A 25338-nucleotide genomic window follows, 5' to 3' on the forward strand; every position below is an offset into this window, starting at 1 on the left:
TTTGAGGTGTTTTCCCACTTAAAGATCATAACACCTCAGCACCACAACTGCTGTTACCCCACTGTTACGGTTAAAGGCATTGCAATTACAGGATCAGTGCAAGAGCTGCGTTCTTTATTTCAATCCAAGGTAAACAAAATAACGATTACCTGTGACAGCTGGAACGCCCACTCTGTTGGGAGAATCATATACAAGGAGGCATGAAAGTGAGCTCAAGCTTGCCAAGCTCTAAATAAATGACACTTGCTCGTAGCAGGCGGTGGCGCCCAGAGTGACAGCATAGGGTCACATAGCTTGGGCAGCACACAGGCAACCGTGGTTATGTCATAGGTATCACACGTTTGTAGTTTTATTAGTCCTGGCAGGTGGGAGTGAAGTGTCTTGTTCTACCAAAAGCAGCATATTACAGCAAATTTCCAGCAAACGGAAGTGAAGTATCTTGAAGAGTGGTGTCTTTTCCTAATTTCTGCCAAGGCGCCAGCCACGTGGCCTAGCAGAGGCTGGGGGGCGGCAGCCCTTCAGTCGTTGACCATCCCAGGCCTCTCCTAGGGGGGTCTCCATTGCACTGGTCTCCCTGCCTCTGCACCAATGTGGCAAAACTTCCATGGTTTCCATCACCGTGAACCTTTGCAGACTTTCCTTAAAATAGTTTTTTAAAAAGTTAAGGAGTTGTATTTAGAAGTCAGGAGAGTTGGCGTGAGTCCTTGGGGGCTAAACCAATTTCTTTTAGAAATCAGTTTTTATGAATCTTGATTTCGTAAAATGTAGTAATCAACAGAAGAGCTTTTCTAGCATGTAAAATGGCAAATGCAAATGACAAGGATGCTCCTTTGTCCTTTGTTTTGGGACATCTGGCCTTGAAGTTTTAGGCTATTGACTTTATCAGCTAAGCCTCTTCTTAACTTACAGCATCTGACTCAGTATTTCCAGAAAGGGACCTGCCTGGGTCACAGCTTCCCCTTTTATGAACTGGTCGCCTGGACACAGGCATGGGGACAGCAGCCATGATTCTAGCACCAAAACCTGGGCAGGGTGAAGACAGCCAGGCGCAGGCAATGGGCTCTTCTCTTTGGGGACTGAAACGTGGGACCGAGGGACACAGTGCCTGAGGGATGACAGAGCTGAGTCGCACTGAATGCAGTGCCACAGTTGAGAGGGGCTGCTGCGGACCTGACTGCTTCTTCCCAACCTTGGGTGTCCAGATCTTCCACGAGCTCTTGAGCTACTTCAGTATCCTTCGTGTATACATATATACACGTGCGCAAACATATATATAATCTCTTAAAAGTAAACTTCATTTTTAAAGCAGTTTTACCTTTATTGAAAAATAACAAAGATAGTACAGAGAGTTCACATATACCACACACCTAGTTTTCCCTTTTAGGAACCTAGCACGTTCATCACAATTAATGAACCAATATTGATACATTGTGATTAACCAAAGCCCATACTTTATTCAGCTTTCCTTAGTTTTACACGGCGTTGCTTGTCTCTTCCAGGATCCCATCTAAGCTACCATATTACGTTTACTTGTTACGTTTCCTTAACCTGCTCCTGGCTGTGACGGGCTCGGACCTGTCTTGTTTTTGAGGACCTTGACAGTTTTGAGTAGTACTGGTTAACTATTTTGTAGCATGTGCTCCTCTGTTAGGATTTGTCTGCTGTTTCTCCCATGCTTAGACGGGGGTTCGGGGTTCTGGGAAGGAAGACCACACACACTGTCAACATGACTTGTCATCACTCTTGACATTGGCCTTGATCACCTGCCTGAGGTGGTATCAGTCAGGTCTGTAATCTCAAATTTATTATTATTTAGTGTGTCTCTCTCTATCTTTTTTTGCTTACATGGTTTCTGTTTTTTTAATCTTAGAATTTAAACTCAGATCTCAGAGACTTATCTATTAAGTTCCTTTGTTTCCTGCTCATTTACCAGGGAGAGGGAATTTGGGGATAAAGGGGTAGTCATGAGAAAACTACACGAGTTAAGAAAATAGAGGCAACAAAACAAGAGTGCCGTCCCCTCAAGCGCCGTCTTAGTTGGCAGCGCGACGTCTGTGTGTGCACACCCGCAGATTGTTTCTCCTGCCGCAGCACCAAGGCTTTCCATTCCGCAATGGCTCCTCCTTACGCATTTCTTAATCTTCTGTGTGCAAGAAGGAGTCACTCAGTTTCCAAGTGGCTTGATGAGGAAGCTTCTCATTTCCAGGTCAGCACTAGTTAACGAAGGATGGTGGATCGTAGGCTCTGGGGAACAAAAGTAGAACAAGAGTGATTTTGCTTGTGACTCTCTCCCTTGTGAGCTCAACAAGGTAAGTACAAAGATGACTGTTAATTAAATATAAGTTCTGAGTAACCCATTTCACTGTCTCTATTTTTTCTCAACTTTTCTATCAATGCGTTTCTTTCTCAACGTAAAACACTTATTCCAATCATAAGCGTTGCAAAGTGAAGGCATTCTTTGTACCTTGGGGCTGTTCTTGCACAATGAGTGTGGCTGAATAGAGATAGGACTCTTTTGGGGTACGTTGTCATTGTTCTCACTTCATAATCACGGCGACAAGAGTTTTGGTCTTTTTCAAAAATGCCAAATGCAATTAAAAAATTTTTTGTCTTATGCTCACCTCAAATGCCATGGATTGAAGAGTGTTTTCTTCTTCTTTTTTATAAATATATATATATATATTTTTTGGCTGCACTGGGTCTTCGTTGCTGCACGCGGGCTTTCTCTAGTTGTGGCGCGCAGGACCTATCTTTGCCGCGGTGCGCGGGCTTCTCATTGCAGTGGCTTCTCTTGTCGCGGAGCACAGGCTCTAGGCGCGTGGGCTTAGTTGCTCTGCGGCATGTGGGATCTTCCTGGACCAGGACTCGAACCCATGTTCCCTGCACTGACGGGTGGATTCTTCACCACTGCACCACCAGGGAAGTCCCTGAAGAGTGTTTCAAAACTACTCCAAACTCCTTCAAATTAACAGCTTTCCAAACTTGGGAGGATGAAGGCATATTCGATTTAGTACGAGGAACTGTGTGTGTGTGTGTGTGTGTGTGTGTGTGTGTGTGTGTGTGTGCGCGCGTGCGCGTGTGTGTGTGACCATCAGATAGGCATGTCTTACAGGCACACCTGAGACCACACACAGGCTGAGGCTCCTCAGGTGAGCACCCCGGCATTTAAGCAATTATCAGTCTCTTTAATGTGTCTCATTAGCCCAGAGGTCCTTAACTGTCTTACTGTAACACACTTGGTGACAGCTATGCTGAGGCCCACGTGCAGCCTTGTGTTCATGGTTCATTGGTGATCAAGGTTCATTCACCCACACATCATGCTGTCACTCCTCACCCCTCTTGCTAAGCGTTATTAGACAGCTTTCAGTTCACACCTAGAAGCCCTTGAGGAGAAAGTCAGTTGCCAACTGCATCAGAATCCAATCTGGAAAAGTTGCCGGATCGACCACAGTCACTGCTAGTCGTTTGGAGGGGTGCTTCTTGCTCAGGTACCACTGGTGGATTGAAACCCTCCCATCTTAAAATGAGTTCCAGGTTAATTCAGTTAGCAAACGTTCACTGGGCACCGATCCTGTGCCAGACTTGGTGAATAAGTCGGCAAAGTCCCTGTCACCATGGGGACAGCTTCTTTCCTTTCACTCGTAAGCAATGTCAAGCTGGTGCTCTGGGCTCAGAGGAAAAAGTTTCCCCCAAATTGATAGACCTAGAATCTTGACGAAGGGCCCCGGATTAGTGAAGGACAAAGCAGAGTCTCTCGACCTCCCGAACATACCTGCAGGTACTCGCCCCTCACCAACAGGGTCACTGCTGGAATGAGTTAGTCAAGGATGCGTATTTGGGGAGAGAACAGCAGGCGAGATCGTATCAGTATCTCAGGGCTTCTGTAACTTTCAAAAGCTCTTCAGGTAATTGTAATACCCTCCGCTGGCTCTTCTTCTGGAGCAAGCAGACGTGAGTATCTGCAGGTGCTTATGTTTATGGTGTTTTGTGTGTTATATCATTGTAGCCGCAGGATTCGGGCTGACCGGTGATGCGCAACGGTGGCAGTGAGTGTGTGGGGCTTGGAGCAGTGAAAGGAGATGCAGGCATGAAAACAGAACCTGGGGACCTAGGAGCTAGTGACCTGATCTGGGGAGAATCGGTCATTGATGATAAAGCCCAGCAGTCAAACACCATCAGAGACAAACCTGGAGCCTCGCGTAGTTAGGCTTCTGATCCTGTGACAGGGGAGCCCGGAGAGGACCTCCCCAGACTGAGGAAGAGCGGCGCTATCGCAGGGCGTGTGGGAAGGGTGGCGTTCAGGTCAGATTTAGGTGAGACTGTGTTGTGATGGACTCAGAGCAGAGCAAGCCCGTCAGTCATATTTTATTAACATTTAGTAATATTCTTGCTGCCATCAAGTATGAGCTGAAAGGTGGATTCAGAGTCCTATTTCCTTGGTAACCATAAAGTTAAGATAAACACGGAATGCTGTTTCCCCAGATCTCTTATCCGAAGGTCTGCACCTGAGGAAATCAAGGCTGCGTCCTTGTGTCAAAGGGACACCCAGGCTCCCATCGTCCAGGAAAGAGTGACTCTTCCATTCTCACTGACACTCAAACAGCTAAGTTTCTGGCAGCCTGTGGTTTTAGAGAACAAGTTTTTATCGCTCTGTGTCCTTGGTGGTGAGAAAGCAGTTTTCGGAGGCTCGCGCTAGTGCGACAAGATGCAGCTGTAAAGTTGACTGAGGCACCCAGAGACGATAGATGTAAAATGCTGAAAGTTACCAGAGCCAGAAGCAGATCTCAAAGGAAATAGCTCAGCCCTCTGAGGCCTCTTCAGAATCCCTCACTCAAAGTCGGATAACAGGGCAGCGGTAGAGTGCAGGGAAGAACCTATGGAGGTTTTTGAGGGAGGCGATGCTGAGTCCCACATAACCACGTGTCCAAGCTCTTCCTGTTTATCTCACAGGAGAGGGGGCGTCAGAAGCACCACAGGGCAGCTTGATTTGTGTCCTCCGGGGTTTGGATGCCTGACTTTCACCCGAGGCATCCAAAGCGGAGAGGCTGCAGGTAGCAGCTTGAGGCAGCAGTTCAGAGAGACAGAGGGCAGGGCAGGGGGACCCGTGTGCTCTGGGAGCAGCTGCACGCCCACCACTGTTGCCCGTAAAGCGTGTATGAGCGTTTCCTGAGGGCCAGAGGAGCGAGCTGCGCTGGAGATGCTGACGTCACAATACCTGGAGGGGTCTTCTCCAGTGGGAACACCTGTGGAAGGTGGGCTTCAGGGACCAGAAACTACGGGGGTGGCAGCCAGAGAAAACTGCATTGTCTAGGTCATGAGAGGCACAGTCGGATGTTTCAAGTTCAGGTCAATGAAGCTCGAAGTGTTGACCAAAATGTTGGCATTTGTATTAAAATTTCTGAATTAAAACTGTATCCCGTGGCTTAAACTGATCAAAGGGTTTGAATACTGAACAGCCATCAGCACAGCGATGAGACCATCCAGGTTTTCATCTGGGCAGGGGCAGGCTTCCCTCTGAGGGCATGCTGAAGGGACAGTGCTGGGCAAAGTTTCGCCTTCCGCTTCCATCCAGCCCCGAGGTTCTGCTTGCCCTACACGCTGGTCTCATCAGAGCCGAGAGCAAGGTCACCAACTTGGCAAGTGCTTTTGTTCCTTAAATACACTGAGGTCAAGACGTATCCTCCAGACAGGGGGATTTGGAATTAGTAGAAGGCTAACGGCAACTTGAAACTGGAAGAGACAAGGGTACTTGGTGTCGGGAAGCCACCTGGAGTAGGGAGATATCAAGAAAGCTGGCCTCTACGTCAGTGTGAAAGGACAGGGGAAGACTGTCACTGAGTAGAGAATGGAGTCTCACTGACTGGGGGACACGATGAAGACCTCTCTGGTATTCTACCCAGTGCCTGTTCACCTGGACATCTCTGCCCATCAACAGGGATGTTACTTAGCAGCCATGCCAGTGACCTCCATCCTCCCCACACCATAGGTGATGGAGGGGGAGGGGGAGACCAAGCTGGGCCAGTTATATCTTCTCTCCATAGAACTTGGGATTGGGTCAAGGGAGTTGATTCAGTCGTGTGTGTGTGTGTGTGTGTGTGTGTGTGTGTGTGTGTGTCTGGGGTAGCTTTACTCTTACTTACGGACACAGGAGCTTGGAAAGCTGTTTTCTGGAGAAGAATAGAGCAGAAGTGTAGAGAGAGGCAGGTCTGAAGACAGAGAAAACTTCAGCTGAGTTTCTCATGGCTTTTCCATCTCTGGCTCCCAGCCTTCCTGAAGACTGGCTTAATTTGCTTATACTGGGCTGGCCAAAAAGTTCATTCGGGCTTTCCCACAACATCACCCGAACGAAATTTTTGGCCAGACCAATCTTTGGCTTCTATAAGACACCCCTCTATCTTTATAATTAATTTTTGAACTCTATTATTAAGGTAGAGGAATTACTCTTCAGTGGCTTTGAAGCACTGTGTCAGACATTGCAAAGACTGCATTTTAAAATTTCTTAGTTGCTGTATCTTTTGACGCGCCATCAGTCAGATGTGCTGAGATTCTATGACATTTCCCAGGCTTTCCTCTGATTGGCAGGCACTGTCTCTCTTCCCTTACGGATATCTGCTAATTGTAACTTCAACTGAGAAACAGCGCACCAGCAAGCACAGGGAAGGGCGGGAACGAGCAGCACAGATCTCTACCCCAGGGGCTTTAGCTCTGTCCTAATTCTGGTCGAATAGGATTAACACTCTTAACCCATTGCTATCCAAAAAAGAATGTCATAGTGAAAAGTGGGTATCTGCTAATTTTAATGACTTTTGTTGAAGAAATGAAGGAGATGATGATGTGAAACAACGATCAGCTTATTTTCATACTTTGTCAGCCCCCATGCCTTCGGAATGTTGTCACTCAGTGGGTTTTTGTTTCCACCTTCTGGGTCCACCCATGCGAGGCAAGCTTGTGATGTGCGGAGAGTTGATTTTTTGGTGTGCCATGGTCTCTAAGGCTTCGCATCAGATTCCCTTCCTCCTGCCTGCTGCCCAGTGTTCATCTGCCGTTGCCCCTGGATCTGGAACCTTGTCCCCTGTCACTGGGATGACTCCTGATTCAGAGCTCCCTTGAGCTCCCCCATCGCCTGTGCAGAGCTAGTTTGCCTCTAGCCCCACCCGGGTCTGTGTCTCACACCCGGCCTGTCCCTGGCAAATAGTCCGCTCTTCATAGATCTATGCTTGATAGACTGACATAGTCAATGAGCGCCCATTTAAAAAGTTAATGATCTTATTGCAATATTAGCAACTTAAGAGAAAGAAATCTCCTTTGCCCCTTTCTGGAAGAAAACAGCCCACCTGGGGAAGTGGAGGGAAGGCCTACCTTTCACTGACGCTTGAAGTATTGAGCAACACATCAGGAATCCATGCAATAGAATTCAAACTTCTCGCCAGTGCCTACCAGGCCCCACCGTCCTCTCTGCCCATCTGGGACCCCCCTCCCGCACCAGCCTAGCCACCTGGCCCTCTCTCTGTTCCTCTAACACGTCGCTTTTCTTCCTCCTTCAGGGCCTTCGCCCTGCTCTTTCCTCTGCCAGGAATGTCGTAGCCTTGCAGCTGTGTAGAGCTGTGGTTTCTCACTTAGGTGGCGCCTCCAATCTTAGCATTTCTCCTAGAGCGTTTCTCCTTAGAGTATTCCTCTCTCTTTTCCCAATTTACAGTCACTCCCCCACCCCTCAGGTCACTGTTTCCCTCTTTGTCCTGATCCCTTTCTGTAATTTATCTGTTCACTGGTTCATTATCTGTCTTCTCCAACTGATAAATAGCTTCCAGTCTGTCTTGTTCAAGACTATACTTAGCTGAGTGCCTAGTTCACGGCAGCAACTAGTAGTACTTGGTAATTAGTATTGATTACATGTTTGGTGAGTAAGTGAATAAAAGAATAATCTTTGATATAAATTACTTGATCTCAAAGAAAGAATGTTAGTGACAGAATCTTAGGTGTTATTGTGGAATAAACTTTACTAGGAGTGCTAAGCCCTTCTCATCCCTCCCTCCTCCGCACCCCCTTCTTCTTCTTTTAAACATAACTAGATCTCAACACTAAGTTTCTTTCTCAGAATACTCTGGGACACATATTTTCAGACTAGCGTTTAGAATTCCATTTCTTACAAGGGTTCTATAAAAAAGTCTTTGTTAGGTAATGAGGTTACTGTCCTCCAAAGAGCTTTACCTTATTCTCCAGAAATGAGAGAAAAAAAGATTTGTCTCATTCTTTGTATTAGGTTTCTTGTCCTTACATCACTTCAAGTTCATGTTTACCTTAACATTCCTTTCCTTCCTTACGCTCGACTTTTGCCGATCTGCATTTTTTCTCAACACTATAAGTTTTATGGAGCTGTTGGGTGAAGTGCTTCACTTCAAATAGCCTATTTCAGAACCTCGTGGGAATGACAAAAAGAACAAATAGAAGAGGAAAGCAGCTAGAGAGGGTTAAGCGAGTGTGGTCCCCAGGTGAGATATACTTCGCCCCCTTTCTAGACTGGCTGGCGTGGTCTGAGAGCTCAGATGACTGTAGGTCTTCATCTCCACTCGCTCCTCCCTCTGCTTCAATCTTCAAAATCTAAGTCTCATCTCCGAGGGCTGTCATGTTCCTTTCTTCCTTAAAATTCCCTCCATTAGCTGAGTTCTCCAGTTTATCTTCTAAATTTCTTTCTGTAGTCTAATTTTTTGGTTAAAGCTTTATTGTGTATTTTGTATTCTCACTTCTTGCTATGAATCTGCTCACTGGGCAGTTCATTATACACTATATGTTGGGTAAATAGTAGTTATATGGAAAGAGTATTTATAAAGTTCTTTAAGACAGCTCAGTCATATTTATAAAGTTCTTTAAGACAGCTGAAGGGTGTACTTTTTTTGATGGCCCTCAGGTGTTGCGTTTATTACTGTATTTTCTTCTGTTGTGGAAGGATTAGTTCCCACGGATATCCTCAAAGTTTGCCTTTATCATTCTGTGTAACTTATTCATGTCCTATTAAACATTTTTTTTTCTAATTATACAAGTAATACACGTTCAATATGGAACACGGAAAGGTAAAAAAACAAAACAAAACAAAAAAACACAGCATAATCTCGCCAGGGGTGAAAACATTTCACACCTTCTTTTTGCATATGCCAATTTCCCTGTGAATCTTAGGCAGCATTTTAAAAAACACCCAAAAGGTCGCTCTAAATCTAAGCGATGTTAAGGATTAGCTGCTATTCAACAAGTTCATACGGAAATCAAAGACTCTTGGTGGAATAAGGAAGCTCGCTTCTAGCAAAGGAACCTGGGCACCCGGGGTTCCCTTAAGGAAGGCAGCTAGCTGGTACACGAAACAGCTGGTTCTGCAGCCACCCGGGGGCGGAGCGGGCGGAGGCGGAGCTTCGATGATTGGGGTAGGGGGAAAGGAGCTACAGGGCTTCCACCAATCAGGGCTCTGCTTTGTTTTCACGTACCGACCAATGAGGGAGCGCTGCTGGCGAGCCTGTCTTCAAATCGGAGACGTGCACCCCTATCGCAGCCAATCAGCAGGCGCCTCTTACACAGCGTCCACCGCGTTCTCGCCCCGCGGGCGGAGCGGCCCCGCCCCGCCCCTCCCCTCCGGCCTCGGCCCCGCCCCGCCGCGGGGCTGCGGGCTGGAGCGGGGGCCGGGCTCCCGGACTCGTGCGTCTTGCGCCCGCCGCGGCGGTGCCGAGTCCGCAGGCTGCTGATTGTCCTTCGCGGCGGCCGCGGTAGCAGCCTCCTTACCTCGGCCGGGGCTGCCTGCGCCGGACCGAGCGCGCCTCCCGCGGCCACGGCCGCCCGGAGCAGGTAAGGGGCGCCGGGGCTGCAGCGCCCGTCCGAGCCCGGGCGGGCTCCCTGGCTCTCCCGCAGCCGCGGCCGGCAGGTCCGCGTCTCCCGGAGCCTCCCGCCCGCCTCGGGGCGCCTCCGCTGGGAGCGCACGGCCGCTGCACCTGGCGGGGCGCGGGGGCGGGGAGCCCTGCAGGTGGAGGGGAGACGCGGAGTTGAGTCAGTCCGGCTCGCGGCGCAGGGGACCTGCTGATAAGGAACGATAAGCCAAGGGGGTTTTTTTTTTTTTTTTTTTTAAGTGGGAAAGGTGTCTGTACTTAGGTGGTGTGAGTTACAGCCTTCATGGACACGGGCGCTTTGCAGTGCGTTTAGACAGGAACATGATTTACTTATTATTATTTTAAAATTCGAAACAGCCTTTAACGTGAACTTATTGGAGGTTTTTTCTTCCGTGACAAGTAGACCCAGCAGTGTGACTCACCTTTGTCTGGGCTGCAGTGCGGGCCGTGCGGTGGGGACGAGGGGAGCAACGTGGATGGCGATGCCGAGCTAGTGTGCAAGAGTCTGGGGGTGGCACCTTGTCTCTGTCTCTCCTCGTGGGTGGGTGTAGACTTGAGACTCGTTTTCTTTTTCTTATTTTCTAAACATTAGCATTCGAATTAGAAAAAAGCCTTTCTAAACATAGCCTCCGGGCTTTAGGTTTTAGGGCTGCACCTGCTACCCACGCAGTCATACTTTGCAGACGAGTCCTAGGCAGTTAACTACAGTGATGTGATTTACCTGTGATGAAAAACCTTGAATTGCTGTTACCTATTCTTTGACTTGCGTAACAGCTTTTTCTCATTCACCATTTGTTCACAAGTGAAATGAAGGTCACGAGTTTTAGCGGAAATGGCAGACTCTTGGAGCAGGTCCTCCCTTCCAGGTGCACTGCATTTAGGTCTTTTAATTGAAAAGCTCACTGCACTGCATCAATATTGGTATCCTCTTACTCTCCAGAAGCAGGTAGTGCACCTCAGGCCCATTTTGCAGGTATGTAAGCTCAGAGCCCTAGAGATGAAGGGAATTCTGCCCCAGGTCTGTAGACTTCTGCTATTATATACCTGTTATGGGTTTAATGCACGGTCCAGTACGGGAGGTTTTCCACGTTAGAAAACCTTATCTTCTTTGTTTGCGTCTCTGGCTTAGCATTGGACTTGAGCACTGCTTTCTGAATTGAACTAGTTAATATTCATAACGTAAGTAAAACTGAAGCATAACACATTTTGGTTATGATTTTGTTTCAGGAAGTTTTTACTATAAATTTAGAAGTGTCGAACATGTAAAAATCATCTCTTCCTTGATGAGAGTAACTCAAGGGATTTTGGGGGTTAATGGCAAGTGGGGTTAAATGGGTAGTTGAGAGGGTCCCCTTGAATGATGTCAAGGCTTGGGGAACCCAGGGAGTTGTTAGGTTATGTTAAATTTATTAGTCATCAGGAACATAGAAATGTCTTATTTATTACTGAATGGAGCTGTTAGTCATGAAGCGACATCTTGTTTTCATGGCAGGTGCTCTGCTGGGTGGAACATGTACATTTTGACGTAACTTATTTGTCATGTAAGGCATCCCTTACATAGGGCTTGTCCGTTCGGCTCTGATTCTGTTTACTCATTTGTTTTTGCATTAATGTCTTTACTTAATTTTTACTCCTCTGGTCAAATTAAAATTTCTAGCGCCCAAGCAGAACATTCCATAAAGAAACCTTTATCATCTGCTAATTTGTACAGAAAGTGAGCTCTCTTCCGATGAGCGCCTCTTGCAGTGTGGGGAGTTGGGAGGAGATTTCGGCCGCTTGTAGGGTGTTTCCCTGTATTCTTAGCTGTAGGGCCTGTAGCCCCCGTGTAATTGTCAGGGTTTCTACCCTTCGAAAAAGATTTAATTACGACGTTACACAGCTTCCACTAGATGGTGCACTGGGTGCTGTTTACTGGAGATTTCAGTCAGGTTTTTTTTGTTTTTATTAAAAGCATTTCACTGACAAAGATACAAATGTGCTGCAGCTGTCATCACTGAACTTCAAACAGAATTGCAATCAGTGATTTAAGTCAGTTTTATTAAATGAGATCATTTGGAAGGACGTGGCAGCTTAATTTAAAGTGAGGGAAGTTGTTAGTCATTTTAGAAACAACAGAACCTAGAACAGAGTGTGAATTTATGGGTCCTTATTTATGTACCCTGGAACTGGTTTGTGTTTTGTTGAAATCTTACGTGAACTCTGGTGAGCTGTTTGAGCGTGCTTTTATGCTTTGCCTTCTTAGATTCCTGATTCTTTAAACGAAGAGGTAGGACGAAGTGGCTGTATGTAGCAAGATTATTTGATACCTGCTCTGAACGAATACGTAAACATCTTTTTTTCCAGGCGTGTAAAACAGTTTTTATTCCTTGAAGGCTCACTTCGTAAATCCTTCTGTTCTTATGGGAAAGCATGATTGTCAGCTTCACTTAGGAAAGAGCGGGGAGCTTTCTTTCTCCCTTGGGTGGCGGGAGCTCGCTTGTTACTGGCCTGGTTACTGGTTAAATTGCTTGTCACTGATGGTTACAGAAAGGAGATGAGAAAACACAGACGCAGCTTTGGTAAAATGCTTGCCGTTTTAGGGTTAGAAATGGCAGGGTTAGTGCAGAGTAAGGACTAGTCAGGGTGACTGCATGTTGTGAGATGTTTTGTGGAAAACACTGGACTTTTAAAGGGCAGCGCAAGCACTCAGGTGAGAAGGTCTGTGGGCGGTTGGTGTGTGTCTGTATGATCCAGTTCCGCTGAGCTTTGTGTGGGCAGGAGAGCTTTGGTAGTTTGCTTCTTGGAACCAGCTCTGGTCCTCAGGGGAGCTGATGGTGGTTTGGGAGGGGAAAATACGTAGGTGCTGCTCCTTCCAGGAAGGAAGCTCCTGGCGGGGCTGCCCGCCCTTGGGGGAGCGTGGCCGGGCGGTGGGCGGTGTAAGCAGCTGGCGGATGCACACACTGCCTGAGTGTGGGCTTCCCCCAGTCAGGGAGCACTGAGTCAGCTTTACAGACGTCCCGTGGTCCAGGCTCGGGCTGCTTAATGCTGCTGGCTTCGAATTTATGTAAAATACGTAGAATCCTGAACTTGGTAAAATGAATGACTTGTGTTTGCAAGTGAATGGCTTAAGAGAGTTACTTGGATGTGTTAGGTTCTCGAATTATGGTAGGTGCTTGAACATACTTACCTCTGATACCCGGTCTTCCATTCCCTTTGGAAAAAGGCGTTATTAGAAATAGGAAACCTTGAATACGCATGGAGCTGGGGTGTTCGTATTGGGCAGTTGATTTGGGGACAAAAGAAGGCACTGGTCTAAATACTTCTTTGAGAAGAGAAGGGTCAGGCAGGGTGCCCTAGAGGGCTGGTCCAGCTAAGGGGCAGGGAAACCTTTAGGACGTACTGCTGTAGCCTGTACAGTAAAAGCCTCTGATTAGCTTTACTTGTGATTAAAAACTTGCTCTTTGCAAGACAGTGTCTCTTTATGTGTACTTACAGCAATGTGAATCATGAGAATCAAACATTTCTGAGGGTTGTAAACTTCTTTTTTTGGTGCTTGGAAGTTTGTGGAAATGAGGTTGTAAAGTTTGGAGTGGAGCTAAGGATGAAAAGGATTGTGGAGCCGTGGACCCAGATTTGCCAAGCTTCTGTAGCTGATAATCAAAATAGTTTTTTTTCCTCTTCCTAATATGGCTTGGGATTCAAATTGTGAAGATTCTGTTTGGACCTCTGTGCTCCCTTTCATGTTTGGAATGTAGCTCAGTTCCCAGGAAGGCCCATCAGAGTTGACTGTTTTTTAGACGGTCTAATCAGGGTACAGAGTCCAGTGGGGAGGAGGTGCTGTGCTGTGGGTAACGAGGAAATGAATTAATATCATTTAGATCTTTTAAAAATAGGGTCACAACTTCGCATTTTGGAATTTTCAAAATGGTAGTCATTTCACCTTTAACATACATACAGCTGAGTATGAAAACTTGAGGCTGAGGTTGTCAAACTTTATCATTCCTCAGAATCCCCGGGAGGGCTTGTTAAAATTCAGGTGGCTGGTTCACTCCCACAGTTTGGTTCCTCCGGTCTGGGGATGGGCCCTGAGAGTATGCATTGCTAAGAAGTTCCAGGGTGACGGTCGGTGGTGCTTCTGGTCCGGGGAAAACCACTGACAGGATTCCAGGGGGGAATAGAAATGTGGCTAAGAACCACAGGCTTTGAATCCCTGCTCTGCCTGTTCTTCCTTCTTTGACATCAGGCAACTTTCTTACCTCTGGTTTTTCATTTCTAAAGTGGAAATAATGTAGTAGTATGTTGTTGGGAGTATTACGTGACCTCAAATGTGTATAAAAACTCGTAGGACGTTGCCTGGAGGGTTGCAAGCATGCAATCAATGCTGGCTTTTAATCATAAAAGTCAACCGGACGTTGCCTGGAGGGTTGCAAGCATGCAATCAATGCTGGCTTTTAATCATAAAAGTCAACTAGTGAATGAAATAACTAGAATCCTGAACCTTGTGGAGTTGAGGTTTGTTCTTTAAGGACAGAAACTTCTGTCTTTATCCTCATTTCGCTGCCGTGTGCTATGGGAAGGATATATGAGTACTCAACTTCTGTTTAATGAATGAAGGGAAAGTTTGTGGATCCTAATAATTTTCCAGAAACCTTTTCAGAGACATAGAACATTTACGTCGCTGGTGTCTTTTTCCCCCTCTAAAAAGCTTGAACTCTTTGGTCAGAATATATTGGACGCTAGCTGTAATCACTGTGGTCCATACTTTATGGAACAGGAGTCTTAAAGGTGGTTCCTTGGGGTTCAGTTACAAGGCAGCACCTGGATGTTCTTCAGGACATCTGCAGTCTCCCCTGGAGAGTGGTGACTGAACTTGATGCCCTCGATGCAGTTCCTGGAGATCTTTCCGAAGCTTGCGGGATGCCTGGTTCCCTTTCTTCCCACGGATCTCTGAGAGCTTTCTTCTCTCTGGCGATGCCCTGGATAGGAGCCCCTCCCTTCCCGTCACTTCCTGTCACAATCACGCATTTTATTTCCACTGTAGCAGTTATCACACGCGTAACCGTAGCTTTATCTGTTTCCTCTTTATTGTTTCCTTCACTGGAACGTCAACTCCGAGGGCAGGGACCTAATCTTCCCTACTGTGTCCCCAGCACGGGCGCAGTGCCTGGTGAACAGGGACCTGCCGGTTCAGTGAAGGGGCGTGTGAGATGGGGACCCCTCTCCCAGATCGGGTGTGCAGACCCGAGTTAGTGGTCCTCTCTCACTACCGGTCCACGCGGAGCCTCTCGTGTTACTTTATTGCGTTTCCCCCTTTTCTCCTCACAGCCCCCTCTCTCAGGCATAGATGTCATTTCCTTGAGTCCTGCCCGGTTATTGGCTGGGCTGGCTGTGCTCGGTTATGCTCCCCACATCCTTGCTGGGCTGGCTGTGCTCGGTCACGCTCCCCACATCCTTGCTGGGCTGGCTGTGCTCGGTCACGCTCCCCACATGCTCGCTGGGCTGGCTGTGCTCGGTCACGCTCCCCACATGCTCGCTGGGCTGGCTGTGCTCGGTTACGCTCCCCACATTCTTGCTGGTACTTGATAATTCCTGACCTTATAATTTTTTTCTAACCTGATGCCCCAGATGGAGCGTCTGGGCACATATGTTACTGTTCTTATTTGCGATTCTCTGGTTACTAGTGCAGTTAAGTATCTTATCAGATGCTTATTAAGTGTGTGGGTTTCCCTTTCTGTGAACTGGCACTGACATATTTATCTGTATTTAATTGTTTTGCAGGGGGAGCAATCTGTGGTATTTTAATGGCTGGCTTTTCTTCTGGGTGTTCCATGAAGAGGATGATTTCATCTTTACATAATGTTCATGTGTCATTTCCTTCCAGTTCGCGCTCTCTGTGTGTTCTTGCCTCACTGTATTTGTCTAGACTTGCGCCGATGCGTTGAAGATGAGCAGAGATAGTGGCTGCTTGATCACTTTAATACCCTAAAGGGAATTCGTTCTTAGTTTTGCCTCTAATTGGGAGATTTCATTTTTATAAATTGTATTTGATTTCATTTTTGTAAAATTTGTTGTGACTTCACTGTCGTTCGAAAAGCTGGAGAGGTAAAAGCAGAGAACGCTCTTCCTGATCTTTGTAAGGAAACTGACCTGATGGTATTTAGCTCTTAACCCTGAAAAGTTACAGTTGTCTGTACTGAGGTTTTTAAATTAAATATTTGAATTATTTTCATCAGGCTTTTCCAAGGTAAGTTGTATACGATGACTCTGGTTAGCTGAACGCCGTCGTGGGTTTGGAAGAACAAAGCAGAAGTCGTTATGCATCTTATACCGTGAATTTTAAAAACTTTATTCAAGTGTAAGATATACCTAGAAAAATGCCTACACCATATACCTAGACATATATGATGCATCTGTCCTAAGTGTGCGGCTCCCTGAATTTTCACAGAGCAAACACACTTATGTAAGCAGCATTCAGGTGAAGAAACAGAACAGTGCAGGACCCCAGGGGCCGTCCGCCTCCGCATTTTCCTGATCCTGACTTGTAACTGGGGAGTAGTTTGGGTTCCCTGTCACCCGGCTCGTGCTGGGCTCCCATCTTTGTTTGAAGGAGAAATCAAAGTCATGTCTGAGAGCTTTGAAGAAGCATGACCTAGACTCCAGTTCTCGCAGCTGTTGTTTTCTAACCTTTGGTCACAGTACCACTTCACACTCTTAAAAATTATTAAGGATGTTTCGTCTGTGTGGGTTGTATCTATTAATATTTACTGGGTTAGAACTTCAAGCAGGAAAATTTATTTATAAATTCATTAAAAAATAATAACCCCATTATATGTTAACATAAATAACTTCTTTATGAAAAATAACTTTATTAAAATAATTGAGAAGTGTGACATTGTTTTACATTTTTGCAGCTCTTTTTAATGTCTGGCTTAGTAACTGTTTCTGTATTCAGTGTGTTGTGATTTATTGTTTGGCTGAAATATGTGAAGATAATCCCACCTTCTACAGACCTGCAGTTGGAAAAGAGAGGAGTATTTTCGTATTTTTTTTGGTAGTCATTCTTTGATCCTACAGTAAAACTCTGTTAAGTGGTAGTCTTAAAGTTGAGTTGCAGAGTAGAAGCTGAACCCCAATCAATAAAGCTTTCTCGCTCTGTTACATTTAAATCTATCGGTCTTTCTTGTACTTTGAATCTTTTTACCCATACATGATTGAGGAAATGTTCATTCATGGAGTTACATAAATCTGCCAAATATTGGCATGTGTTATGATACCATTTGAAAAAAAAAAACAAAACAACCATTTGTAGGATCAGCAGTGAGCCCATCAGAAGAATCTGTGAGTACTGAGAAAGCTTTCGTGAAAGTTCCTGGCGGCAGGTATAATTTTTCCAAAAACTGAATTTCTGCTTGAAAGCTTGAATTTTATTGTTGGCAACAAACACTTCAGGTGTTTTCCTTGACGCGTCTGGCTCACTGGGTTCAGTTTGAGAAGATGTTCACCAGATACGCAGCTTTGTCTTCCAGTTATTTATATAAGAATACTACTACTCCACGAGGAATAGAAAAAGTTGCTAGTTCGGCTTACACATAGAGCAGCTGGCACAATTTCTCTTCCTCGAGGTGACCGTCATTCTCCAGTGGACAGCTCAGGTTCTTCTCTGCACTTCTTATTTCGTCACACAGAATATTAAAAAGACATGCACTCACGGGTCAAGATTTCACCCAGTTGTTAGTTTTCACCGTTTCTTCAAGGATATTCTTAGGTGAAACTGGTGCTTTTTCCCCGCTGAGTTCCTCTTGGTGAGGACTGCAGTGTTGACCTGCACAGTTGGTGCCCCTGCCCTGCTTTGTGCTAAGGTGCCAGCGATTTTACACGTCCTGGCTTGAATATCATCAGTGCAAATGTCAGTGTAGTGAAAAGCACAACCTCTCAGTGCTGTTACACAAAGAGTTTTTACGTCCTGAAAGGTTCTTGAGAAGTCCCCGGGTTTCCTGGACCCTGAGAGCAAAGAGCTGGCACCTGGCATCTCCTCCAGCGCAGCCGGGGGCCAGCCCCTCATTCTGACGTCTCCCTGACGGGGCTGAACCAGACCCAGCTTCTTTGCCTCCTCACTCCTAAAGCGATCTTCTCAGAAGCAGGGCCTTGCCACGTCTCGGCTCAGCTCGGCTCTACTTTTCCAGTGAAAGAAAGTTTAGTAACGCTAGGGAAGCAAGTACGTCTGAGATCAGCAGCTCCAGACGGACGTGAAGGTGTGCATTTTGCTGTCTTAATGCAGTAAACACATCCACAGGCACGCTGTTACTTGTTGACTTTTCTCATCTTTTTAGATGGAGATAATCACAAAGAGACCTGGAAGAAATGTCCTGTGCGTGTATCAAAAAGTATTTGCTCGGTAACATCATAATTAAGAATTATAACAGGTAGTAACCTGTTGTGATGCTCTCGATCTAATGTGTGGTTTAACCTGTTCTTCTGTTCTTTTATTTCCTGTAAATGCTAATCTGATCTTGATTTGGTTCAGTTTCTATTTTTTCGGCAAAATTGCTTCATAGGTGGTTGAGTGTACTGGTAGCTGGATTCCGGCAGTGTTGGTTGTCTCTCTGTGATGTTCACGGTCATTGATAATCATTGCCTAGATCCATTCTTTTATTAGGGGTTTGCAAAATCGTGATATTTAAATTCTGTCTTTTTAATTTATCAGGATATCTTAATAAAGAGAAAGTATATTATTTGAGATGTAGTTAGTAGAGAAAAGGCAGCTTAAATGTTCGATTAGAAAAAATTAGTTTTCAAGTATGTTCAGGTTGAAGAAATTGGTCTGTCATTTTTCTTTGAAACACCAAGCTAAATTGCACTGGTTTGTAGACGTAAGTGAATCCAAAGGAAACTATTAACAGAAAAGTCCTTTTGTTGTATTCTTAAAGTAGATTAACTCATTTGAAATAAAATATAATAGTAGACACATCTTGGTGCTATTAAAGGAACTGGAATTTTTTTGAGTTAAACCAAGATTTTTTTGCCTCTAGAATAATGTAGTTATCGCACGTAATTATCCTTTTACATATCTTAACATCGTGTTCTGAGAGCAGATTTGAAAGTGTATAAGGCATCCTGCCTTGAAGGCGCTGATGGTGCAACAAAATAGGTGACAAGCTGACAGTTTATATCAATTTGTCCCTGGCATTCTGTGGGTTACAGTATTTCCCCCTTAAAAATTTATAATGCTGAGAAATGGATGATAGAAGATAAAGTTTTCTTTGGAAAAACCAAAGCAGTAGGTGAAACATTATCTGAGGAGCAGGTTAAATGGAACTGGAGTATCTGTTGGATTCGGGTGAGAGAAAAAGGAGAGGCAGGTGCCTCCAGTCCTAGCCTGCAGACTTTCACCCAGATTCCTGCGGGTGCCGACTGTGGCTTGGAACAGGTCCTTCTACTTCAGGTCAGGCTGGTTCGTAGCTGCTCTTTCCTCCCCGCATTCCTTCTCATAATCTGAGTGGTTGCTGAATGCACGCTACTTAGTACCTAGATGACAAAAGGTTATATAAATATTTGGAGGTTTGTGCAACCCCCCGGGCACTGACTCACGCCCTGGTCAGCAGTGGGGTGTTCTTCATTCACTAGTCCGTCCTGTACCCTTCCTCTCGTGTGTGTTTCAGGTTGGTGTCCTCAGCAAAGCGCTTTATTTCATTACTGATGCGCATAGTTTCGGGACTGAGGTCTGTCACCTTGTCTTCAGTGCCGTGTCTCACACTCTGTAGACGACAACTGAAGTGATTTTGATTGGGCTTCTGGTGTCCTCCGTGGTTCTGATCTCCAGAGGACCCCAGAACTGGGTAATTAAATTTACTCTCTTGCATACGGAGCCTACAGTATCCGTCAGGGACAGACTGTGACTGGTAAGGCGGGACTGCTTATCAGAATAGACAGTTTCCTGTCTGAGAATAATTGTGGACTTAGCAAAAGCTTTGGAATGCTTTAGCCAGCCGGGACGGGCTTGGAGTTTACAAACAATCACCGCCGTTTATCGGTCCCTTGCTGAAAGCCAGGCACTGTGCTGAGCCAGCTCTCCTTAGATATTCATGCCGAATTCTTACAGCAGCCCTTTAAGTTATTGTCATTTTTATTTTGCAAATGGGAAAAGACCAAGTAGTGGAGAAGTTAAACAATTTGCCCCGAGTCATATGACGAGGAAGTGGTAAAAGCTTGGCTTCAGACCCACGTCACCCGTTGTTCCAAACCCCAGAGACCACAGAGTGTGAGAGCATTGTATGATCTGAGCTCGCACCGGCGTTTTTCTCTCCTTATACAACATCTTCAGTCTTTCTTTCTCTGGCTTCTCATCTTAATCTGGACAAGCGCAAGTCTAACACTTTGCACCAAAGCGCACCCCTCAGGGACAGAAGTTGGCCCGGGAGAAGTCTGAGGGCTCTTCAGAGAGTAGCCCACCACAAGCATAAAATCGTTCTGAAGTTTATGTTGGATCTGATAGGTTAAACGTCACTTGACGTTCCGGGAAGATGTGTCATTTGTACGCCCACCCTTCATCCTCCACAAGAGACCTCAGTTTGAGAGGAAGTCTGTGGGACCTTGCGGAGATGCCCTGTCCAGATGTGGGCCCTGGGTAATTCTCCCTGTTGGCGTGGTGAGGTCGGGAGGGCCGGAGGGCCCCGACGCGGTGCGGGGGGACACTGGTGAGGGGGCGAGTCGGGGGGCAGCTGCGGCAGGGCTGGGCTGGACGCGGATTTGGGCGGAGACTGAGTGGGCCGATGGCCGGGTGGGGCGCTTAGTTCTCCTGCTTCTCAGATGGTGTCATTTCTTCTCTGTTCCTGCTGCTGGCTCTGCTTCTTGCTACTGTCCCTCAGTTGTGGGAGTGGCTTCCGTCCATATCTGTCTTCAGACCCCCCACCTCCCGCACGCGTGCACACACGCACAGCGTGGCTTTGCCCATCGTGTGGGTTCCAGCGAGCTCGGGTCCACTGAGCCCACCGGAGCCTCTTGTGCGGGAGTCCGTTTGCCGTTGCTTTGTGGCATCCCCTGGATTTTGAGTGTCTCAGAGTTAGCGCTGATTTCAGCTGCTCTTCCCTCGGAAACCGACTGTGACATTGTTAGGCCGTCTACAAACGGGCGGGAAGAGAACATTTGCATGTCCACTGTGGGTTCCCCTCAGATCCCTATTTAATCAGCCAAGGGGGCAGAACTCGCTGGAAGGTTGAGCCGAGGCGGCATGAGCTGGAATTCCTTTCTCTGGCCCGTGGTTCCCAGTGAAGCGTGCGTCTGCCTGCGACAACGTCAGGGCTTACATCGCATCTCCAGCAGATCTACGGGAACAGTCGAGTACTTCCGTTTACGGTAATGTGCGTAAACGCTAGGTTCTATGATTTTTTAAACTAAGCTTAGCTTCTCTAAGGCCAGAAGCCTCCTCGTGAAGCTGCCGGGCTGACGTGCTGGATGGTGACTACACCTCCAGCCTCCTGTGTCCTGGAGAGTCTGTTTCTCCAACTCGCTTCCTAGTTTAGTTGATACTTATTGCCCTGGTCACTGAAACCTTAAGGCCGTATACGTATATCTTAATGGTTAAGGATGTAGACTGTGAAACAGAAACATTTTTTTGCAGACCACTTGGTTGAGGTATGACTGACATACAAAAAGCTGAGCGTACTCCACGTCTGCAGTTTAATGAGTGTACATCTGAGACATCATTGGTATACTCTGTGGCATGAACCTGTTCATCGCCTCCAAAAGTTTCTTCCCGCTCTCTGTATTATTATTTTGTGGTAAGAGTACTTGACCTAAGGTCTGCCCTCTGAGCAGATTAAGAATACCGTGTGTCGCTGTATCTGTAGGCGCTGTGCCGTGCAAATCTCTGGGACTTTCACCTCGCGTAACTGAAACTTTGTACCCTTTGTCTCCTGCGTCCCCGCGTCCCCCAGCCCCTGGAGACCACCGCTCCACTGTTTGCTCTGTGAGTCTGCCTGTTTAGATTGATCACAGAGGCAGTGCCATGTAGCGTCTCTGCCTGTGACCGGCCTGTTTCACGTAGCACAATATCCTCCAGGTTCATCCACATCGTCAAATGGCCGGATTTCCTTCTTTAAGGCTGAATAATATTCTAAACACTTTTGGATTCAGATTCCAGCTCTGCTCGTTGCTGGTCTTATGAACGAAGGCACGTTATCTACTCTAAGCCTCCGTGTTCTTGCCTGAAGCCGCCTGGCGGCAGGGCCTGCCTCAGGCGAGGGTGGCGAGAGCCCTTGGTGTCGCGTCTGGCACCAGGCGAAGGTCCACAAGTGGCAGTTGCTGTGCCTTGTTAGTTAGCAGTGTGGTTGGAGACACTACGGGGCCGGTTTCCCGTCTCTGCCGTCCGTCAGCGCGCAGATGCCGTCACGTCTTCCTTCCCGGTGTCTTGTGGCACCGTTGCTGCCGCCTCCGCCTCGGAGAGCTCGTCCTCCTGGTCTCCCATGCAGGTGGCTGTGACAGCTCGCCCCGCCCTTCACAGTCTCTCCACGTTCCGTGTTGCGGCGCACGCACGGTCTGCCGTCCATCCTTTGGCTCTCCCCCCTGGGACTTTCAAAGCCTGTCGTATTCAGGCCCACGTGTTATTCTTTCTTACCCGCCCCCTACTCTGGTCACACGTAGGGCCGTGTCCCGGGACGTGCGTCGTCCTCTGTGTTGTCCTTGCTGACATCCTGGCTTTGCTGCAAGTGCCCAGCGTCTGTCACGGACAGTCGTGACGTTGCTGTGTGCAGGGCTCCCGGGTCGGAGATGCTCAGGCCTCAGTCCTCACCCCCGTCTTGGCTGGGCCCTGGCCTGCCTTTAGAGGTCCAGAGTCTAAGAAGCTTCATTGCTCTGTTGCTGTTATTACTCTAGAGTCCAGAGCACTAGAAACCCCGCCGGTCTCCTTTATGCCTAGACCCTGTTAAAAGGAATTTCGCCCCCGGAGATGTGAGCTGCAGCATCACTGTGTTGCTTCTTTATGTCTTAGTCTTCCTAAAACTCAGAAGTGTTGAGTGGGTGCACAGTAGTATTTCCTTTTGATGTATTTTTGTTCTCTTAGTTTAAGGGATCTTGGCAGTGGATAAACTGAATCTCTTGTTGGTTAAAAAAAAAAAAAAGCGGGGGGAATGTAAGATGCGCGAGTTCATCTGTTCCTTGTTGTCTGGAATCCCTGCTGACCTGGACGCAGCCGTTCCAGCCCCTGTTGTGTTCAGGGCGCAGCGGGGAAGCTGGGGCTCCCGGGCCTTTGTCCATTCAGGTGGCCTGACCCGCACCGCATCCTACGTCATGATCGTCTTACGGGATCCTTTCGCTGCGGGTGGGATTGAATTTCCTTGGCTTTGATGCGGGGGGCGGGGGGGGGGGGCATTTTAAGATTAAGAGACCGAGAGGAGGCAGCGTGTCCTTGAGGGCGGGGCTTTGCCCTCTCTTTGCTTCGCTGCTGCCATCTGGGTTGAGGGAGGGCGGAGCGAACGCATGGCTCTCCCCCGGAACGAGCTGTGCGTCTCATAGTGAGCAAATGAGGGTGCTGCTCCAGAGGGGTTTTGCCCCTGTGCTGCCGGGCACCTCGCGGGGCCTTGGAGGGGGGGGAGGGTGGGGAGGGCATTTATCCAGAGTTGTCTCCAGCAGCCTCTTCTTCCTTCTGGAATCTTCCTCTCAGCTCCCCTAGGAGACACGGAGGCCAAGTGCTCTTTCCTAGCTGTCGCCCCTGAGGACTCACCCGTGATTAAGGCCCACCAGATAGAGGACTTTCAGGGGACCGAGCCCAGGGTTCAGACCTGCTAATTAGGCCCTTGCGTTTCAATAAATACATCCCCAAAAGAAGCTGGCTGCTTGGTGAAGTGAGTTTCACCCAGTGGAGCTGGGGTCCTCCAGGCAAGACAGGTCAGACATGCTCTGTGTGGTACTTTCATTAGGTGAGAGGTTGGATCCTTTTTTCCTTTGGAATAATTTGGGTAAAATTTCAGAAATACTGCATGGCGAAGAGACCAGGGTGAATACCATATGACCTTCACCCCAGATTAACAGATGTTAACATTTTGGCATATTTGTTTCAGATTTTTTTTTAAATGAAAGAAAGGAAACAGTGTAGATAAAGTTGAAGCATAATTTGTTGCCCTTTTCTCAGTTCTCTTGCCTTTTCTTCCCCACAAGCAATTGCTAATATGAATTTGTATCCTTCCATCTTTTTCTAAATGTGCTTTTTCATATGGATGTTTCTATCCTTTTAAGGGCATATCCGGTGTTAAAATGATCAGCAGCAGAAAAGATACACTGCATGTTTTGTTCTGTTACTTGTTTTTAAAAAATTGTCTGTTGTGCGAGTAGCTAGCCGTGGAGACACGGAGATCAGATGACATTTTCCATTCTAATTTTTTGTATTGTCTGCAGATGTCTTCTGTTTGTACCTAAAATTGCTAATGGAAATCCGTCATTGGTTCCCTGCTGTTTAATAGAAATCCTTATTTGTTTGTAATGCCTTAAATTGATTAGAATTTTAAAAAATTGCTACCATTAGTAAGTTGAAAGCCTAATTTGTGGCTAAAATTTCCACATGTACTTCAGCAGATGGTCTCAATATTCTGTTTCAAAAAGATGCTGCAAAGATACTGCATTGGGTGTGGAATCGTTGGTAGGGGATGAGTGGGTGGCTGGGAGTTTTTGTCTTGAGCTGACACATGTAGAACCGCTGTTGCTAGGGCCGCTTAGGGAAGGTGGGATTGTGTGGGGAAGTGTGTTATTAAATGTTGCTTCCGTTTTTTTGGCTAACAGTTGTTAGTTTTTTAAATATTAGAACATGTCTCCTTTGATTTAAGAAGTATACCTAAATATAACATTAGTACTTATAATGTGAATCTCGCCTGTTCTTCTCAGCAAGCTCCGATGTCACTGTCCCCACTGTCTGGTGGACGTTGCACGTGAATCGCTCCTCTTGACCTCAGGCAAAGCCCAAAGTGGAAAAACAGGTCCACTTTTAAACGTACCCAGTTCCTGTTCATGGCGTCACTATCCTTTTCCTATCTAAGATTAGGAACTGTGGAGTCATCTTTGAATTCCAGCGTCTCTTCATTTTTCAGTTTTAGATCTGCTTTCCCCTCACCCCCCGACATTCTGCTGCACTGATCTCCTGTGTTCTGATGGCATTGCCGTCCTTCTGGTTCAAGTCTGCTCACCTCTGACTTAGCTCACTGCAGCTGCTGCTTTGCTGAGCATGCAGCCTTCGGTGTCGCCTGTACCCAGTTATCAGATTTAAAAACACTGCCCACATTACACTGTTTTCACAGAGGACTTCTCCCTCATGGACCCTTAAGGGCTCTGAAGTTGCTATAATCAAGCCCCAGTTCTGTCACTTACCAACTACATGACCTTGAATATGTTGTCAGTATTCTGAGGCTCAGTTTCCTCATGTGTAAATTGAGGCAGTAACAAGTGTTTAGGGTAGAGGGCTGTCAAGGGCTTGAAGTCAGAGAACACACTTGGAAGTACAATAGCTGGC

General features: G+C 46.9%; 2 protein-coding genes across 6 annotated transcripts in view; one reads left to right on the plus strand and one right to left on the minus strand.

Moving 5' to 3' along the window:
* The window catches only part of MPP7 (MAGUK p55 scaffold protein 7), a 265180-nt gene that overhangs the window by 247 nt on the left and 239595 nt on the right, over positions 1 to 25338 (plus strand). For 2 of the 5 annotated variants that reach the window (XM_027122036.1, XM_027122041.1), the window contains exon 1: positions 9721 to 9828. The exons of 1 other annotated variant lie outside the window; for it this stretch is intronic. The gene's annotated coding sequence lies outside the window, so the exon portion shown is untranslated. Of the gene's footprint in view, positions 1 to 9720; positions 9829 to 19534; positions 19682 to 25338 lie in introns of those variants that run through there. 2 more of the 5 variants (XM_027122038.1, XM_027122040.1) reach the window with 2 other exon arrangements.
* On the minus strand, positions 36 to 19549 carry LOC113628221 (uncharacterized). Its single transcript, XM_027121500.1, has 3 exons — positions 19482 to 19549; positions 9474 to 9997; positions 36 to 2244 (listed from the first exon to the last, which is right to left on the minus strand). The coding sequence occupies exons 1-3, from the start codon at positions 19547 to 19549 to the stop codon at positions 2165 to 2167; spliced, it is 672 nt and encodes a 223-aa protein (XP_026977301.1). The 3' UTR covers positions 36 to 2164.

Source organism: Aethalodelphis obliquidens, unplaced genomic scaffold (assembly GCF_003676395.1).
Source record: "Aethalodelphis obliquidens isolate GAN/ISIS:26980383/991018 unplaced genomic scaffold, ASM367639v1 scaffold23, whole genome shotgun sequence".
NCBI lineage: Eukaryota > Metazoa > Chordata > Mammalia > Artiodactyla > Delphinidae > Aethalodelphis > Aethalodelphis obliquidens.

Bases quoted from the DNA above. Each gene is read 5' to 3' on its own strand.
- LOC113628221 (XM_027121500.1), bottom strand. From the start codon at position 19,549: ATGCGCATCAGTAATGAAATAAAGCGCTTTGCTGAGGACACCAACCTG. The intron at 9,998-19,481 runs GTACAGGACGGA...CTCCACCTGCAG, and splicing joins AAACACACACGAGAGGAAGG to GGCTCCCCGCCCCCGCGCCC. The intron at 2,245-9,473 runs GTACGTGAAAAC...TTTGTTCCCCAG, and splicing joins CAGCGCTCCCTCATTGGTCG to AGCCTACGATCCACCATCCT.